The sequence below is a fragment of the Cebidichthys violaceus genome, unplaced genomic scaffold (assembly GCF_023349555.1).
Source record: "Cebidichthys violaceus isolate CVI_PGR_0920_01 unplaced genomic scaffold, fCebVio1.0.p SCAF_72, whole genome shotgun sequence".
Classification (NCBI taxonomy): Eukaryota; Metazoa; Chordata; class Actinopteri; order Perciformes; family Stichaeidae; genus Cebidichthys; species Cebidichthys violaceus.
Genome location: NW_027176950.1, coordinates 573,027 through 590,698, shown reverse-complemented (window position 1 = coordinate 590,698; position 17,672 = coordinate 573,027). Strand labels below are relative to the sequence as shown.

Below are 17,672 nucleotides of genomic sequence, written 5' to 3'. Positions count from 1 at the left end.
AACTTATATAACAGTTTTTAGTTTGCATAAACCGGAACATTGACATTTAATCTTTTTAGTCTAAATGTTAAAGTGTAACTTCACCTCCAGGTCTGAGTCTAACTAACCTGGATGTGTGTGGCAGGAGTTGCTCGGTGACATCTCCTGGCCTCTTCTGATTAAAAGACATTTTTCTTTTATATAAATCTCATGATGTCCCATCCATGTCATCATTGGATCACCTTTGATTTAAAACAGTAGATGTCGCATTGAGGCATTTTCAACTTATGAAATGCCACAAATAATATACATATTTTTATTAATTTTGTAACAATAATTGTCCATTTTTTCAGCACTGATGTGTGTCATCACAGTCCAGTCATGTCGTTAAGTTTACAGTTTAAATGTGCAGCACCTCTCCGAAAGAAATACCTGCAGAAAACCTCGAGTCTGAGAGGCCCAGGAGTGGAGTTCTCGGAGCCACTCTGGTGTCTTGACAGATTGACTCTGCATTCATTTGAGCCTGAACTCTGTGTGAACCGCAGCTTTAGGAAAAAAGGGCACCAACAGGCCAGTGCTGCTGGGGCAGAAACTGTGTGTGCAAACCTAACACCCAGTGCAAATATTGAACCTGCTGCCCCCTTCACCGTCACATGAAACCAGGTGGTCCGGTCCCTGCAAACGTTGATCCTCGGCCACAATGAGCACTTAAAATGTTAAATCATCGACTCACTTCCTCTTGATTTTAAAAGGAAAAAATGTGGTGGTTTGATTAAAAATGTTATGTAAAATACAAGTGGATGTCATTGCAACCTGTGTCAGCTGTGTGTCCAAGCAGAATTTGGGTAACAAATCCAGGGTGCGACCGGGCTCCCTGCAGTTTGTTGTCATGTTTAGAGCCCCCGGAGGTATTTGGGGGGTGAAGAGGTCACTGGGAACCACCCCGTGTGTTGTGAAAGATGCCTCTTGTCACATTATGCAAGAAGACATTGGCGAGACTATTAATGGAAGAAGTTTGTGATGCCATTCAAAAACATTCATATTTAGAACAATTTATTATTTACATATATTTAAAAAAAAAAAAAACAATAGGAGGAAAATATTTCAAATTCTGTATCAAAATTAAAAGTTTGATTGGAACTTAATGAGGTTGGGGTTTTTTACAGTTGAAACATTTATTTTTACATAAACAGCAAATACAACATTTTCCTTTAGTTTTATAAACTTTATTAAGCTAAAAGATCTCAATGGTTGTTGGAAAATACCCTGTAAATAAATAGTGCAAACAGTGACACTGAGTACCTCAGCGCTCCAACACAAAACACGTATAACATGGGCTCATGATAACAAGGCTACAAACATGAGAACTTTCACACAGAATCTCATTCAGCATTAATCATTGCACTATGAGCGCATAACAGACACAAACATACCCTGTACTAAACAAAGTCCACATGCATTTTTAACAGTTGTTTTCTGGAATGGTGCGACTGGAGGAGAGAAGTGGAGAACTGCTCAGACCCATAGTCTTATTGTTTGTTTGTCTTTAATCAAAAGTCACATCATGGTTCACAGTCTTTCCCTTTTCCCTTTGGAGAGCTTTCGGGATCGGTGAGTTTCTCCACAGGTGCCGCAGCTTTGACCAAAACGCAGGCCGACTTCTCGCGTTTCTTCTGCTTCATCCTGCGGTTCTGAAACCAGATCTTCACCTGCGTCTCGTTGAGCTCCAGACTGGCGGCGACCTCCACCCTCCTCGCCCGCGTCAGGTACTTGTTGAAGTGGAACTCTTTCTCCAGCTCGGTCAGCTGCTTGGTGGTGAAGTTAGTGCGGATCACGTTGTGCTGGCCGGGAATCCCGAACTCCGATAGGACAGCTGTGGAAAGATAAATGGATGAATGAATGGATGATGGAGAAAAACACATGAAAGTCATGGAGCTGAAGCATGGCGTTTAGATGTGAATGAAACATGTGAGCATGAATAGAAAAACATTAGTTGCCAAATATAAATTTTTCAGATACATTTTGGCATCATTATAACAACTGATTTGTGCTTTTACGCACAGTTTACGCACTGTGCGTCAAAGGTCTCGTGGGTTCTCTGAATATCACTTAATTCTCGTCAATCTGTCTCAGGATGAACAAACCTGTTTTAGGTGGGTTCCTCTTCACTTTCATCCAGTCGAATGTTTTAGAAGTTTCCTCCACATGGTCCAAATCCTTCTCCTTACTTTGGAGCGGTATCCTCGTGTAAACACTCTCTGGATATTCTTGCTGCCTCTGATCCCCGTTTCCAAAATGTAGGTACTGGCTGCCTGTTGCAGCTCCAGGCCCGCAGCTGTCCCCGGTGTAGGGAGCCATGTTTGATCCGACGGGTGAAACCTGCGCGTGAATGAAGCTCCGGTCCTGCTCGGGCGCGAGGCCGTACTGGTGATGTCCGTACTCCAGGGGTGACCCGTACATGGAATTCCCCGGTGTCGCAAACTGCAGATCCAGGTTGACGTGTGTCTGGTGGTGCAGAGGGAGACTCGGGTTCTGGTGTGGCGCAGGAGTTGCGGCAACTAAGCGCCCGTCCGGTGCGTAACTATCACTTGTTGCGCACGAGTTGGACGACACGTATCCATGGTTCAAATTGTGGTATCCGGCCTTGGCACTGAAAATATTTGCTCCCCGGTTGCACACTGGGTAGTCTAAGTAGGAGTTCATCCTGGACTTGGGCCTTTTGTTTGTTCACAAGTGATCAAGACCGAGCAGTCATTAATCGGTGCTCCCTTTGCCCTAACCTTCTAGGTAGTATGTCAAAGCTGTAAAACTGCCTTCCACCCTCATATCACCTTCCTGACACACCACGTGACCCGCTAAATGCCAATGGCAAAGGACCTGCAGCACTCTGTCAGGTCTGCGGGCTCGTCCATCAAACGGCTCGCATTTACATGACAAGAGCTTCAATCAAACTCGCTCATCCATCTGATAAGAACACAAACGTCAGGACACAGTTTCAGACTGCAGTGTTACGAGAGCTCCAAATGTCAAACAGTGACAATAATCACTATCTAACATAATAATGATAATGATATGGATTTAGTGTTATATAAATGTTACAATATCAATGGCCTTAAAGATTAGAAATAGGGTTATTATTTTTGTCTTGAAGATGTCAAAAGTCACTAGATGGATGAATGCCAGTAAAGTTATACACAAGTAATAATATACAATAAAAAAGTCAAATTTGTCATAACCTTTTTTTTATTTATTGCCTATACATTTTAGCTGAGAGATATATATTTTTCTTTTGCGTGATTATTCAACTTAAACTTAAACCTCGTTGTAAATGTTTCTATAGTTTAGTCCAAAAACATTTCTTCGGCCTCTCGACATCATGAGTCCTGCAGACAGACTGAGTCCAGAGCAGCGCAGTGGATCCAGTGATCCATCATGCGCTCTTTTTACAGATTGGCAGCTTGTGTGGCCCACTTCGCCCATAAAAAGAACAAAAGACACATTGAAGAACCACATAAGCCTCGCTTCTTTTTAACGACTATAATGTAATATCTTCCCCCAAAAAAACCTCTCACGTCCACACTCGCTCCTTAAGGACTCTGTGATTAAGTAAGAGTTAATGTGATGTTATAGACCTCAAGTGCTAATTAAGCTTTAACAAAATAAAAAAACAAGGAAAGTTGCCATTTATTCCAACGTTTTAGCTGCTTTACAGTCGTCTTTTTGTATACGGGTTCTTAGAGGAGTATTTACTGACAGTCTGGTAAAATCTCAACAAATTGCGTTTATTTATGGAGCTGAAATAAAAGCATGGAACATTTTAATCTGAGATACACAGGATGCCTCTGAATATTTTTTTGAAGAGGCCCATGCGTAAAAGTATACACAACAATGTATATAAAACGAATAAATGTGTAAATACAAATAAATAAGACCTGAGACTAATATTTAAACGAATTAGTCCAATAAATAAATAATATAAATACATGCATCAAGACAAGGCTTCTTCTATAAATTAAAGGGAAAGTTATTTTTGTGGAGAGTCGAGAAATTCACGTGTTTCTGCTACAGATGAGTCAGTTTTGGAGCCTGCATGATTCTGTCCTGCGTGCAGCTCTGTGGAAAATATGACCCGTTAAGATCCACATTTGGGTCTGTTGCACGTGAGGTGGTGTGAGTGTCGTACCGCACGTTAAACTGCGGGTCGTGCGTGAAGGTTGCAGCGGGATATTTGGAGTATTCTGCCGGGTACGCCGGCTGGGACTGGTGTTGTTGGGACTTGAGCGGAGGGGAGGCCGCCTGGAAATCCCCGCCCAGATGGACATAACCCAGGCTCGACAGAGTGGGGCTGCCCGGGGCGGAGGGGGAGGACGGGGGTGAGGAGGACGAGGTGGTGGTGGTGGTGGTGGTGGGGCCCTGCACTCTCTCGTCCTTCTTCAGCTTCATCCTCCGGTTCTGGAACCAGATCTTGATCTGCCTCTCGTGGAGGTTAAGCAGGCTGGCCATCTCCACGCGCCGCTGTTTGCACAGGTAGCGGCTGAAGTGGAACTCCTTCTCCAGCTCCACCAGTTGCGCGCTCGTGTACGCGGTGCGCGTCCTCTTGGAGGCCGGGGTCGCGCTTGGACTCTTCTCGTTGACGGTGCAGTCTGTGGAGACAAACAGTCAGGAAAAGAAAGGAAGGTTGTTCAGGGGAGGTTTGTTTTTTATTTATGACTTCATGATTATTGTCATATCTCTGCTGAGTCTCAGTTTTCTCTTTTATTCATTGACTCTGTTGTTGTCAAGAGAGCAGAACGCTCTGCCAACCTTGCCTGTATGAATAAAGGTTACATTGATAAATACAACTGAGACAACAACATGGTGAGAGAGATAGGGAAAAGACAGAAACTAAAAGAAAACAAGACCTCACGAAGTGGTTTACTTAAATCAGGGGTTCTGGTGTTACACGAGGATCGAGGGATGTATAGAAAGAGCAGGTGACCATATTTAAAAAATGGCGTCCAAGACCTCAGCTGGTTTGTTAGGTGTTCTAAAGTGGTGAGTTCTGTGAGCAAATAAGAGGATAGACAGAAAATGTGGTGTTGTTCCTGAAATGAAGATTTAACGGTACAGATTGTAAACAGGCCTCTGACACAAACCTGGATAAAATATATTTAAAAAAACAAAATGATTTTAAGGGACAGATTATTACCAGGCCCTAAAAATATGAATTAGTTAACTGAAGGGAAACTTTCATGTTTTACTCAACTAAAATAAAATAAATAAATTGTCTTTCTGTTCACTTTTAACTTTATGTGTATTATCTCAATCATTTATATTATTTTAATTCTTTTGTTGTGATTGTGTTTGTTTTGAAGCCAAGTTTTTTTATGTAATTATGATTCTAAATAAAAAGATGGGAGCCCAAAAACTGAGCCAATGTGTGTTTATCATCCTGCTGCTGCCTGACTGTAGCTTCATTAAAAGCCACCTGACGGTCTGAACGTGAAAAGGAGAGACTATGAGCTCATTCCTCCATTAAGAGCTCGTTAAAGGGGACATGAATGAAAAGGCCTCTTTACGTCATACAGACCTGAGACTCTCCTGCCGTGTTTCTCACTCGAGGGCCTGGACTCTTTCATCCAGGCGAAAATCTTTTTGCTCGGAGGAAACTTTGTGTTTTGCTGCTTTGACCTCCGCGGGAACGTGCGCTCAAACGTCTCCGCGTGCACCAATTGGTGGCGTGCAGCTGCGCCACCGAACCCGCCGACATCCTCCAAAGACTCGCCGAAGAAGAAGAAGTCTTGTTGCTGGGTGTTTTGTGTCGCACCGGGTTTCTGCATTTCCATTAAATGTGCACCGGGGCCCCCTTTGACCTGACGGAGCGCTGGCAGCCAAATGTCACATGGCAGATTTCCAGAGAGCCCTGCAGCTTCTGGCCTGAGAGGATCCAGGGAAAAAAGAGACAGAATCAGGGAGGAGACCACATGATCCATCTTATCAACTCAATAGTATGCTGACATGAATAGCGAGCCTCTCCATGGCCTGAGAGGCAACGGGAACATGAGAGTTTGGTGGAAATAAAACACCATAATAGAGGGTCTTGTAAAATCTGTGCAGAAATAAAATAATTTAACAATAAATGTTGACCCACTGTCCTACAACGAGGCTCATTGTCTTTTTCATTGTGTGGTAAAGCAGATAAAACAAACAAAAATGATTATGAAACCAGGTTTTATTATAGGACTTTTGTTTGTCTTTAAAAAAGAATAAGATATTAATAATAATAGCAATAAAAACAAATGGCAAACAGTAACACTAATTGCACAAACACAAACACAAATAGGCCCATAAATAGAAAATACATTAAATATAATTATAGAAGTAAATACTTTGTCTTTTTGTTGTGTGTTTACTGAAATCACATTAATGTGCTACATTAGGGCCCGTGACTGTTCATAAATAACTGCCTTTTGTCAGTTAATGGATGCTGCTGTCTGCAACATTTTCAAGGAGGGAAAAAAATTAAATGTTATAACACAATCTGCTAAAAAACTCATCCATCTCCATCAAACACAGAATAAAACAGAAGTCCATTGTGCGCTGCAGCTGTTTTTTTCTGCTTCTTCCCTGAATTGAAACGCGATTTAAAGAAGAAGAAAAAAAACAACAACATCTTAATTAAATTGAATCCAACAGAATTATTAAGCAGCAGTTGTTTTTTAAGGGCGAAGAGAGACGCAGAGAGAGAGAATAAAGTCGGGAGGCATGCAGCTTTATGAACTCTGGTTGAACCGCGGCTGGAGTCAGGCTCGTAAATCATAAAGACACATAACCCAGTCCGCGGCTGCCTTACCTTCCACAACCTACATTCATCCCCCGCACTGAGACAATCCGCGCGCAAACAAATACACACCGGCTTCCTCTCACCTTTCCTTCTTTCTTTTTTTTTTTCTTTTTAGTTTTTGGGTAAAAAAAAAAAAAGCCTCCTCAGATTAGAATAAAATCCCTGCAGAGAAAGAAGCGTCTCTCGCTTTAGATGATGATGTGGCTTCGCGTGCCAGTGGGGTGAAGCAGAGTGGACAGTGTTTCTGCAGCTCACACCGCCCTGCATGGCGCACAATGTCAGCCTGTGTGTGTGTGTGTGTGTGTGTGTGTGTGTGTGTGTGTGTGTGTGTGTATGGGGGGAAAAGCCTTTCTGCTGATCATGCAAGCTCAGTTTCATATATGGAAATAGCCCTATATATATATGTGTGTGTGTGTGTGTGTGTGTGTGTGTGTGTGTGTGTGTGTGTGTGTGTGTGTGTGTGGCTTAATGTCTACCTCTACATCTTTATGGCAATTAGAGCAGCATGAAAAGACCCAAGAGAGGCAGGAAAAAGCTGAATTTTAGCCCATTTTAAGTGGATTTAGAGAAGAAAATGGTCTGTTAAGAAGAGTCTCCCTCCACCATTGACATGCATTAAAATAACCCCAAAAATACGAGTTTTGAACTTGCATTTTCACATGAGTACACAAGCGTTTCTGTTCAAACATCCCCTTTAGGACCGGTGCCATAAATTACTCCAGAAAAGAAGAGTATTTGGAGTTGTTGTTGTTGTTTACACTCACATACAAAGTGCATTACATCTAATTCGATTTTTTTTTATTTTTCTAATTTCAATGAGTGAGTCGTTTTAAAGCACTAAAAGGGGAGACAGACAGCGGTCAGCAGCGGCGTCCATTAAAAAGTTGTATAATGAGGCCTCGGTTCGGTTTACACGGTGACCATCAGGCTGCTGCGGTGCATCGATTGGCGGCGCTTTGATGTCTCATCTTCATGTTTTGGCTCGATCGCTTTGATTGGCTCTGAAAGGTAATATTTAACTGAGTGGCGTTAATTAATGCAAATGAAGGCCTTTGATCTCTGAGCCGTGCACTGTCGCCCAGAGAAAACTGAATAGAGATCCAAAATAATAATAGCTTTTACATGAGCTCCTTGTTTCATGGCTGCAGAGTGAGAAAGCTGGAGTTATTTAGTCTCATTTTAACATTTTAAGGACAACGTTGAGTAAAATGTCTTAAAATGTGTGTGCATTTGCCAGTTTATTAGGTACACATGACTGAAACTATACTGCAGTCCAATGCAAGAGCTCTTGTATTAAATGGTCCACTTACTGGACACTTTTCAGGAGCTTTCAGCCACATCCTCAGTTGTCATTGCAGTAAACAGCAATGACAACTGAGCTCACTCCATACTGCTGATGAAGACGATGAGTAGGGGCTGAAAGCTCTGGGAATTTCCTTTTTGTCAAACATCTTTAGGGAAGCTGTTGAATTGTATTGTGTTATAAAGAGAGGAGTTTTTAATATTGTGTCCTTCCCAACCCTGCATATCAATGAATGATGTCCCTTATAAATGGCAACTAGCTTATGCATTGGTAGAAATTATTACTTTAGTACAACTCTGACATATTTGTACTTTACTTGAGTATTTTCATTCTCTGCTACTTTACTTCTACTCCATTATAATTCAAAAGGAAATATCATACTTTTTACTCCACTATCCAGTAGTATAGAAAGTATTTAAATGTGGCTAAACATTGAGGAACTACAACATTAAAATGAATTCGTTGTCCTGATAAAAACAGAATTTAATTCTGCCTAACAGAGAGCATAGTAGTTATGCTTCTGTATCATTTTGAATTCAGCACTTTTACTTGTAATGGAGTACTTTTAGACTTTTGTATCTGTACTTTTGCTGAAGTAAAGGATCTGAATACCTCTTCCACCTCTGCGTCTGTGTGCCATAAATCTCTCTGATAGCCTTTACAGAGCTATAAAAAGAGCCATAAGAATACAAAGAAAATCAGCAATAAGTGTGCTGTCTTAAAAAAGTCTAAATGGTCCTGTGATATACGAGGCAGCCAGCGAAGAAGAGGAGGAGGAAGACGACATGATGAGTCTGTGTACAGTATAAATATAAATTCATGTTTGATCCCTGTGGCCTGCGGCGGCTGACAGTTATTATTCAGATGTGACAACAATCCCTGAGCTGCACTTAACGTCCCATCTTCATCACCACGGCGAGCTCCACACTCTTCAGGCTGCCTGTCTGATCTGTGATGGACATGTACCCCCCTACCCTCTTCCTCACCCCCCAACACACGCACACACACACACACACACACACACACACACACACACACACACACCACCACCACCCATCCATTCAGTCTGCATGCTGACAAACCTCTCTTGTCAATTAGCTGCAGGACCCATGTGTCCACGAGAAGAGGATTGATGGCTCTGAATTAATTCAAATACAGTTGAATCAACTTCCCACAGCCAGCTTAAGCAATAAAGTAAATTAAAACATAAATAGATATTATTAAATACAGTACCTGTTTTCAGCTAAGTTCCCCAAGAGAATTCACATAAAGTTCTTCTTCTATGTCACATCAGAGAAAATATTCAAACATGAGCTTTTTAAATCACCAGATCAGGCCTCTAACACTTTACTTTATTTATCATGTATAAGCAGTATCTAAACACTTAATAAATGCTTTATAACACTCTGTAATATATTCATGAATTTGTCAACTGCTGTAAGTGAAAGCTTTTGCATAAACATATAATTACATTACATTACAGCCATTTAGCAGATGCTTTTATCCAAAGCGACTTACAATAAGTGTATTCAACATAGGTATTCAAAAGAACTACTAGTCACCAGAAGTCATAAGTACATCTCCTTTTTTAAATATATGAATATAATTAATGATAATACGGTAAAGCACAGTTATAATAGGAGATGTTATGATGACTGACAAATACTGTCCATTACTAAACACTTAAACTGTCACTATGTCAGTTTACAACCACAATTTAGTATGTTATAAACCATTTATTAACCATTTTGTTTACAGTTCACAGTGAAGTGTGATGTCTACATGATTATTACCTCAAAACATGACTTTATTTAGCATTTATAAGCAGTTTATACACATTTAATAAATAGTTTAACACACTGTTATAGAGTTATCAGCAGCTATAAGTGTTTAGTAATGCTTTTGTCAACTGCTGTAAGTGTAAGCTGGTGTATAAACGTATCATTAATGATAATATAGTAAAGCACAGTTGTAATAAGAAAAGTTTGTCCATTAATAAATACTTAAAACTGTCATTATATATGTTTACAACAACACTATAGTGTGTCATAAACCATTTATTAACCATTTTGTTTACAGTTTACAGTAAAGTGCGATGCCTGCATGATTATTGCCTCAAAACATGACTTTATTTAGCATTTATAAGCAGTTTATACACATTTAATAAATGTTTATAACACACTCTGATATAGTTATCAGCAGCTATACATGTTTGTTAATGTATTTGTCAACTGCTGTAAGTGTAAGCTTGTGAATAAACGTATAATAATTATAGTAAAGCACAGTTGTAATAGGATAATCTGTGATATACAATAATAATATGTCCATTAATGAACACTTAAACTGTCATATCTGTAAAAAAAAATGTACTCAATATTTGTTTACAGCTTATAAATGCTAACAAGTGTGACCCCTTGGTGATCAGTCCCCCCAAATCAAATGCAGACTTCCCTTCACTTCTTCGACACAGTAACAAACATCTTTAGTGAACTTACTTTTCGCTTTGGGCCTCATCTTCTCATCAGCACTGCGTCCAGTCTGTTGGCAGCCTGTTGGAGCTGTTTGCTGAGGTCCTCCACACATTTCCCTGCAAACTAAAACTCCTCCTCGAACAAACAGGCAGTGAAAAGAAGATAAACGACGTGCCGAACAATGCCCCTCATTGAAGAGCCTGTCTGCAACTTTCACAGATGTCATATTCTCCAGCAATGTGCAGCTAAAAGAGAGAAAAAGGAAAACCACTCAGAACAGTGAGGGGCCTGCAGCTCTGTGCGTAAAAACTCCATGCAGAACTGCTATTACAAAAACAACATTTTAAAACACACATTTTAAAACACATCAAGCATGTGGCATTATTCACCATAAAATATACATTCACGGACACACAGAGAGCGATGAGTATTTCTCGTCTTTAAAATGAACGTTGTTCTTCCCCTCGAGGTGAAGTGTCATCACCTAAATACTCCCCAAGACACGAATTTGTGGCTGCTGCGATATTTACACAAATTCGGATCTACAGGGTATACGTAGATGACAGGTGGTCAGCCTCTGCGTGCACGAGGACAGAAGCTGCAGCCTCCTGAAGCTGTGAAGCATCTAATGACTAGCATATTTAAAACAATGCACTCATATGAATGCAGAGCTTTTACTTGTTAGATGTGATCTTTAAACGATATTTTTTCTAATACCCCCCCTTATACAATATTATAACTTACTATTAACAGGTTTATTAATGGTTAAAACATTATTTAGATCCATTATAAACATACACAGGAACATGTTTTGGGTTGCCAGGTTGCGAAAAATACACTTTTCCCCATTCTGTTTGGTATTAATGCTGTTAAAATGTTGCTAATCCATTTATAAATACTTCATTACTCTAGGAATCCATCATAAATGTTGATAAGTTATTTATAAAGGGCTTTAATTAAGCAAGTGTGTAATTATACATGTTAATAAATGATGAATAAAGAGGATTCATTTACCAAATCTGAAGTTGTAACCTTCCAAACCATAAGTTGTTATTATAGATGGCTTACAACGAATCTATTAAGCATTAGTTAATGATTAATTAACCATTAATAACGTAATTTATTGAAAGTAAAAAGCACTTGTAACAGATATTTTAGTATAGACCTTATAAATGTGTTGGTCATATAAAATAAAGTTTCCCTCAGGCTCACATTAGTGGAAGAAGTACTCTGATCCGTTACTCAAGCAAAAGTACAAATACCACAATGTAAAAATACTCAATTACAAGTAAAATATAAAAAAAATCAAGTTAAAGTAATAATACTGCAAGTATCAAAAGTGAAAGTATGCTATTGTTCTGCAGAAGAAAGTATGAGTGACATATTAGTGTTGTTATTTTACTGTTAGCTGCTCAGGTGGAGCTTCATATGAAGCCAGTGTAGTCCAGTGGTTCCCAACCTAGGGGGTCGGGCCCCTCGAAAGGGTCCCCAGATAAATCTGAGGGGTCATGAGACGATGAATGGGAAAGAGAAGAAGAAGAAAGTAAGTCCTGATTCGGATTGTTTTTATTTTCTAGTCTTTTCTCTGATCTTTTGCTGTTTTTGTGAAATATTGAATATGTTTGCCCCTTTGGGCCTCAAAGGTTTATTTAAATGAAACAATCTGAGAGAAGTTCAGAAGGAAAACGTCTCTTTGGTGGAACCGCTAACGACGTAAACACTCTCTGTAACTTCTCACGAGCAAAAAAGGTTTAGAACCACTGGTTTACTCTTTAAACTTTCATGTTTTATAAGCTGTATCCTCTTTCTTGTGCAAAAATATTGATCTGAAAGTAACAGGCTGAATAAAAAGTAGCATAAAAATGGAAACACTTAAGTACTACTAGCTCAAAATTGCAGCAAGTACACTCAGCTGCTTTCCAGAATAACAAAGTGAGACGAAATTCTTTGTGATCATCAGCCTCAACAACTTGATCGTCCAAAGAGAGTTCGCACTGTCAGTTTAAAGTGTCCAGCATTAAAAAGGTTTATTCCTCCCACTCAGCTGAACAAACCTTTAAGAGATAACTAATAAACACGCTCAGAGCGACACTGGTTTCTCTCTGCAAGCTGCACGTGATCACACCAGAGCAAGAGGGAAGGAGAGCAAAACCCATCCATCATCAGCCCGGGTCGGTCTGAGGCGCCCTCTGCTGGCAGAACATCTGCACCACACACACACACACACACACACACACACACACACACACACACACACACACACACACACACACACACACACACACACACACAAATCCTGCCAGATGTTCAATATCCATGACACGATAAACTGGCCTAAAATAAAAAGAAAGAAAAGGTGATATTTGTTTCATGTTTTCCATCATTGTGATTAAATGAATGCGTTACATTCCAAGTGAGAGGTGGTGGATTTAAAACGGTTATTCACATTAAGTCATTGTACCTTTATAATTCTAAAATGCACATACATTTTATTCACTTAGTTGTATTTTTAAAGCAGATTTGGAGATTTAGTATTTGCATTAATTGCTCTGAAACTGAATCTGCATCAGGAAACAGTGTTTAAATATATTTGATGTTACATTTATAACCAATATGTGGTTAAAATACTGTTTGTAGTGGCTTATTATTCGCTGTACATATCGCACTGCTTTCTCTGCACACTTCAAAACTACTAAACAAATCGTGTTGCAAAAGCAGAGCAGACACAAAAATAAGACACAAATCGGTCAAATTTACGCACCGTGCTTGCAGTGATTTTTTTCCACCAAAACTACAGAATGGAGAAATATATTTTATATATTTAATTCTTATCTCACGTGCAAACCACTGAGATGTTTTTCTCTCCATCGTGACAGTGCAAAGTCTGGCAGCAGCAGCGCTTCCTCCTCCTGACGCATCTGCGGCTGCAGTCAAATCGTCTCCTGACCCAGCGATGATCCCCGCCGCCATGAATTATGCATGAGATCCGGGTACAGATTACCCCTATCAATATGCAATACTCATTACGCTGGTTAAATTGCCACTTAATAGTTATGAATATGTGGAAAATGTCTGGGACCCATATAGCCCACCACTGGTTTTAACTTTATCTTTTTTTTTCTTTTTTTTTAACCTGAAATGAGTTTGAAAAGATTTAGAAAATGTAGCATTTAGTTTTCTGGAGATAATATCATTATATTTTACTAGACAAATGCATATAAGGCCACTCGTAGCCCGGAGATTTCTTTATGTTAAATCAATGGAGGCGGCCGTCCGGCTCAGGCTTGTCCGAGACTTCACCTTTGGCCGCTCGGTGACTTGACAGACCGGGATAAATCACTCTAGGACCTCGCTCAAGTTCGTTGCATGTCAGCTGCATAAAAACCCTCAAGTTTAGCTTTAAAGGCGAATGATGAGATTCTGTTTTTGTTTTTTTAGCAAAACATTTTGGAAAATTAAAGCACTTTGTGTGTTTTTCTTATAGAAAGTTGCAGAGCAGAATTAGAGGCCTTTAAATGTATTTTGTTTCCAAACAGAATAAGTTTGTGGATTCAAATTTGAGCAAAACATTCAAAGTGTGAAATAATTGCAGTTTTCTACGGGTAGAGATGTGGAAGAATATCTGGCTTTTATCTCAAATTGTTGGAGTGCAAACTGAATTTTTTTTCTTAATGAGAACCACATAAAAACAATTTAATTTTAAATAAAATTCTTGAAGCCACAAGGTTTTTTTTCAAGTTTTCCCAGAAGCTTAAACTAACTAAATATAAGTGGACATCACTTCCGTCTCCAGTCCAGCCTTCCCAGTCCCATCCATGCAGTTAAGCCGTCACTTTCATTCAAGGTTGTGAATTATATAGTACATTGTCTACTCCCCAAAACCATAAAACCAACTTTATGGACCTCACGTGACTTTTCTCAGTCTGTAAGTAATATAGGTCTATACAATCTTTGGTAAGGGGGGATTTTTTTACCAACTTCAGCCTGGCCTATATACCTGTAAGCTAAAGCCACTCTTTCTGAGTTTTTTTAGGGGGGATTTTATCACCAACACATTTCCCACATGGCAAACACGCGTCTCGCTGCAAGGAGAGTCAGAGGAGGTAAGTTTGAAAAAGTTTTGTTTTTCTCTGTCACGTTGTCTCTGCTGCAAAGACACCAAAACAAAAATCTGTGTCGCTCACGTGACACTTTTATAATTGTGAAGTTAATCATTAGTGAGTTTTTTTTAATTCTGGTGGAACGCGAACCAGAAGCAGCTGCTTTAAAAAGAAAGACCTGCCTTCTATTTGTGTTTGTTCGCATTGATAATACAGTCGAGACACGTTCAAAGCGATTGAGAGAAACTTTTTATTTTTTTCAAGCGCTATGAGTTCACTTACAAATACAAAAAGCTTATTGGCGAAAAAAGCTCACATCACTGCCTAACCACAGAATAACCCTTTGCACTAAAAACTCATCACATTGACAGGTCGAATACATTTGCATTGCTCATAATTACCCTAAACAATAATAATAATAATAATAGTTGCACAAAATATCCTAAAGCTACACATTTGCTTTTGGACTTTATGGATGTGGCCACAAGATAACCATCAAAAATAGCAGTAAAACTTACACTAAAGCGCTTTGAATGGCCCCGGGATACAATCGGTTTACATTCGATGAAGAGCAGCATATGGTTTGGAAACTTCTTTTTTTTTAGTTTTTTTTTTAACTGTACAATAAATTTACTCCTGTTAGACCGTCAAAGAAGTCACAATAAAGAGCTCAAGTTTAAACACCTTCAACAGAGGAAGAGAGAGAGAGAGAGAGAGAGAGAGAGAGAGAGAGAGTGAGAGAGAGAGAGAGAGTGAGAGAGAGAGAGAGTGAGAGAGCGAGAGAGAGAGAGAGAGCAAAAAGCATGAACAATTAATACCCCCAATAACATTTACATCTTGTTTTCCAAATAAGACATCTAAGCTATCATAGTACAACAACAGGGAACTAAAAATGGCATTTTTAAGACCACAGAATACTTCTTTTTCTATCACAATAGCATGCTGGAAGGTGCTGCGCTTTCAAATAGCTTTACAGTACTCATGGATTCTTTTTTTTAATTCTTTTTTTTTAATTATTATTATTATTTTTACTCTCCCTCCCCCTTCCCCCCCAAAAAAGTTATTCAGTTGTGGAAGGCGCTGCCTCCCGTCACGAGACTCATGCTTTTCAGCTTATTGTCCTTCTTCCACTTCATCCTGCGGTTCTGAAACCAGATTTTGATCTGTCTTTCGGAGAGACACAGGGCGTGGGCTATCTCTATCCTCCGCCGCCTGGTTAGGTACCTATTGAAGTGAAACTCTTTCTCCAGCTCTAGCGTCTGGTACCGGGTGTACGCGGTTCGGGCCCTTTTCCCATCAGGTCCAGTCATATCTACAACATTTTTTTTTTTGCAGAAAATCCAGAAATAATTAGCAACTGCACTGAACAACAACAATTACAACAAGAGGAGGTTTGCACTGCTACACTTTTTTAAATGTGTGGCTGCAGCGTGAGGATGCACAGATTTGGGGAGGTCACAACACGAGAGGATGCAGGGAGGAAAGCATGCGACACACAACAAACACTCACACGGTTCTTTCTCAGCTCAAGCTCCCGCCGACAAAAAGCAGCCAGCACACATTTAAAAAATCCAAACTCCACGAGCCATCCAGCGGCATGTTAACCCGAACCCACATCTACAAATACTGCCCCCTCTTTTCCCCACCATCCACACCGAGCTGCTCACTCATGCAACACTTTGACAGATTTATGACACACCGTCCAGCGTGACATCCGTCCAAACTAAATATTATTAGAGGTGTGAATATACCATGGCTTATGTGCAGTTTCCGCATCCAGGGGAATATTTGTGGCGACTGGCAATCATTTGATGTGGGAGTGGAGGAGGTGGCGTTGGGATCCTGGTGGTGCTGCTGCTGCTGCTGCTGCTGCTGCACCCGGGGTGCCGAGCTGGAGCCGCCGCTGCCGTGTGCGCCCTCCTCGGTCTCGGAGGCGACGGTGGCGTCCTCTATCTCCGTGAAATGCGCGCTGTTGCCGCCGCTGCTGTTGTTGTTGTTTTTGTTGAGATTGTTGCCGTTCGAGGTCGAGCTCCGGTCAGAGGGAGGAGAGGGGCTTTTTAGTTCCAGCGGCTCGTGGCTGGCCGTGGCGCACGACGGCGGCACCGGATCTGGAGACGCGAGCGAGCAGTTGGGTGTCTGTCTGTACCGGGCGTCCGGCGCGAATCCCCGGGCATCCTCTCTCACGGCCCCGAAGTGGCCGCCGTTGTTGGCGCGGTTCACGGTTAGGTCCATGCCATTGTAGTTGTAGCCGAAAGACCCGGAGTGCATGGTGCCAGGGTCTCTGAAGGAGCCGCTCACAGCGCCGTTAGTCCCATAATTTAGTAACTGATAGTCGGAGCCATTTGGATAGCGCCCTGAGAACGAGTTTACAAAGTAAGAGCTCATTTGCTTGGATTTTTAAAGCCTCGATTTGTAGATCTTTGTCGCTATAATCCTGTGTGCTTGCACGATTTATGGACGCAATCATGAATTATAAGCAATGAAGCCCCTACTGTACTTTGCCAGGTATGCGGCCAAATATGGGAGAGCGTTCGGGAATCACGTGCCTTTGTTGACCAGTCGTAAATCCTCACTGATGACTTCAAGAGGTAATTCATGCTCCATGGTTACAAATGATGACGAAATAATGGTCGTTAGGCTCCAGTCAATGGTGCCTCCCCGCTGCGCCCCCGAGAGCCCGCGCGGGCAGAGAGCGCCATCTTCCGGACAGAGGTGGTAGCGCTCCGCCGGGGACGCGCTGTCAGGCCCCCCGAAGCCATCCATCATTTTATGTAACTGCGCTGATAATACAGGCCACAAAAGGCTCAGGTAACACATAACAGAGACGTATCAGCCGCGCTGTTGGCAGCTTAACGCGTGGAGTGTCAAACAGGAAATTATTTGAATCGTTACGCTGAGTTTTATGTGAATGTTTAGGCTTATTTTATAGGTTTATTTTTGCTTCAGAAGCAGTTCAGCAGCTTATAATAATAATAATAATACTTAGAATAATGATA

General features: G+C 40.8%; 3 protein-coding genes across 5 annotated transcripts; all 3 read right to left on the bottom strand.

Annotated features, from left to right (window-relative positions):
• Window positions 1–447: 447 nt before the first annotated feature.
• On the bottom strand, window positions 448–3,034 carry LOC137891938 (homeobox protein Hox-B1b-like). The gene is made up of 2 exons (XM_068736804.1): window positions 2,124–3,034; window positions 448–1,852 (listed from the first exon to the last, which is right to left on the bottom strand). The coding sequence occupies exons 1-2, from the start codon at window positions 2,680–2,682 to the stop codon at window positions 1,542–1,544; spliced, it is 870 nt and encodes a 289-aa protein (XP_068592905.1). The 5' UTR covers window positions 2,683–3,034; the 3' UTR covers window positions 448–1,541.
• Window positions 3,035–3,165: 131 nt separating this feature from the next.
• Window positions 3,166–11,044, bottom strand: LOC137891937 (homeobox protein Hox-B3-like). Of its 3 annotated transcripts, none has more exons than XM_068736803.1 (3): window positions 6,886–6,968; window positions 5,549–5,895; window positions 3,170–4,622 (listed from the first exon to the last, which is right to left on the bottom strand). In XM_068736803.1, exons 2-3 carry the CDS (start codon window positions 5,802–5,804, stop codon window positions 4,042–4,044), a joined length of 837 nt encoding a protein of 278 aa, XP_068592904.1. In that variant the 5' UTR covers window positions 5,805–5,895; window positions 6,886–6,968; the 3' UTR covers window positions 3,170–4,041. The 3 variants fall into 3 exon arrangements, with proteins under 3 accessions (XP_068592902.1, XP_068592904.1, XP_068592903.1); XM_068736802.1 differs by lacking the exon at window positions 6,886–6,968 and adding an exon at window positions 10,601–11,044 and having other exon boundaries at window positions 3,171–4,622; XM_068736801.1 differs by lacking the exon at window positions 6,886–6,968 and having other exon boundaries at window positions 3,166–4,622; window positions 5,549–6,226.
• Window positions 11,045–14,934: 3,890 nt separating this feature from the next.
• On the bottom strand, window positions 14,935–17,176 carry hoxb5b (homeobox B5b). The gene is made up of 2 exons (XM_068736815.1): window positions 16,428–17,176; window positions 14,935–15,988 (listed from the first exon to the last, which is right to left on the bottom strand). Exons 1-2 carry the CDS (start codon window positions 17,059–17,061, stop codon window positions 15,741–15,743), a joined length of 882 nt encoding a protein of 293 aa, XP_068592916.1. The 5' UTR covers window positions 17,062–17,176; the 3' UTR covers window positions 14,935–15,740.
• Window positions 17,177–17,672: the final 496 nt, after the last annotated feature.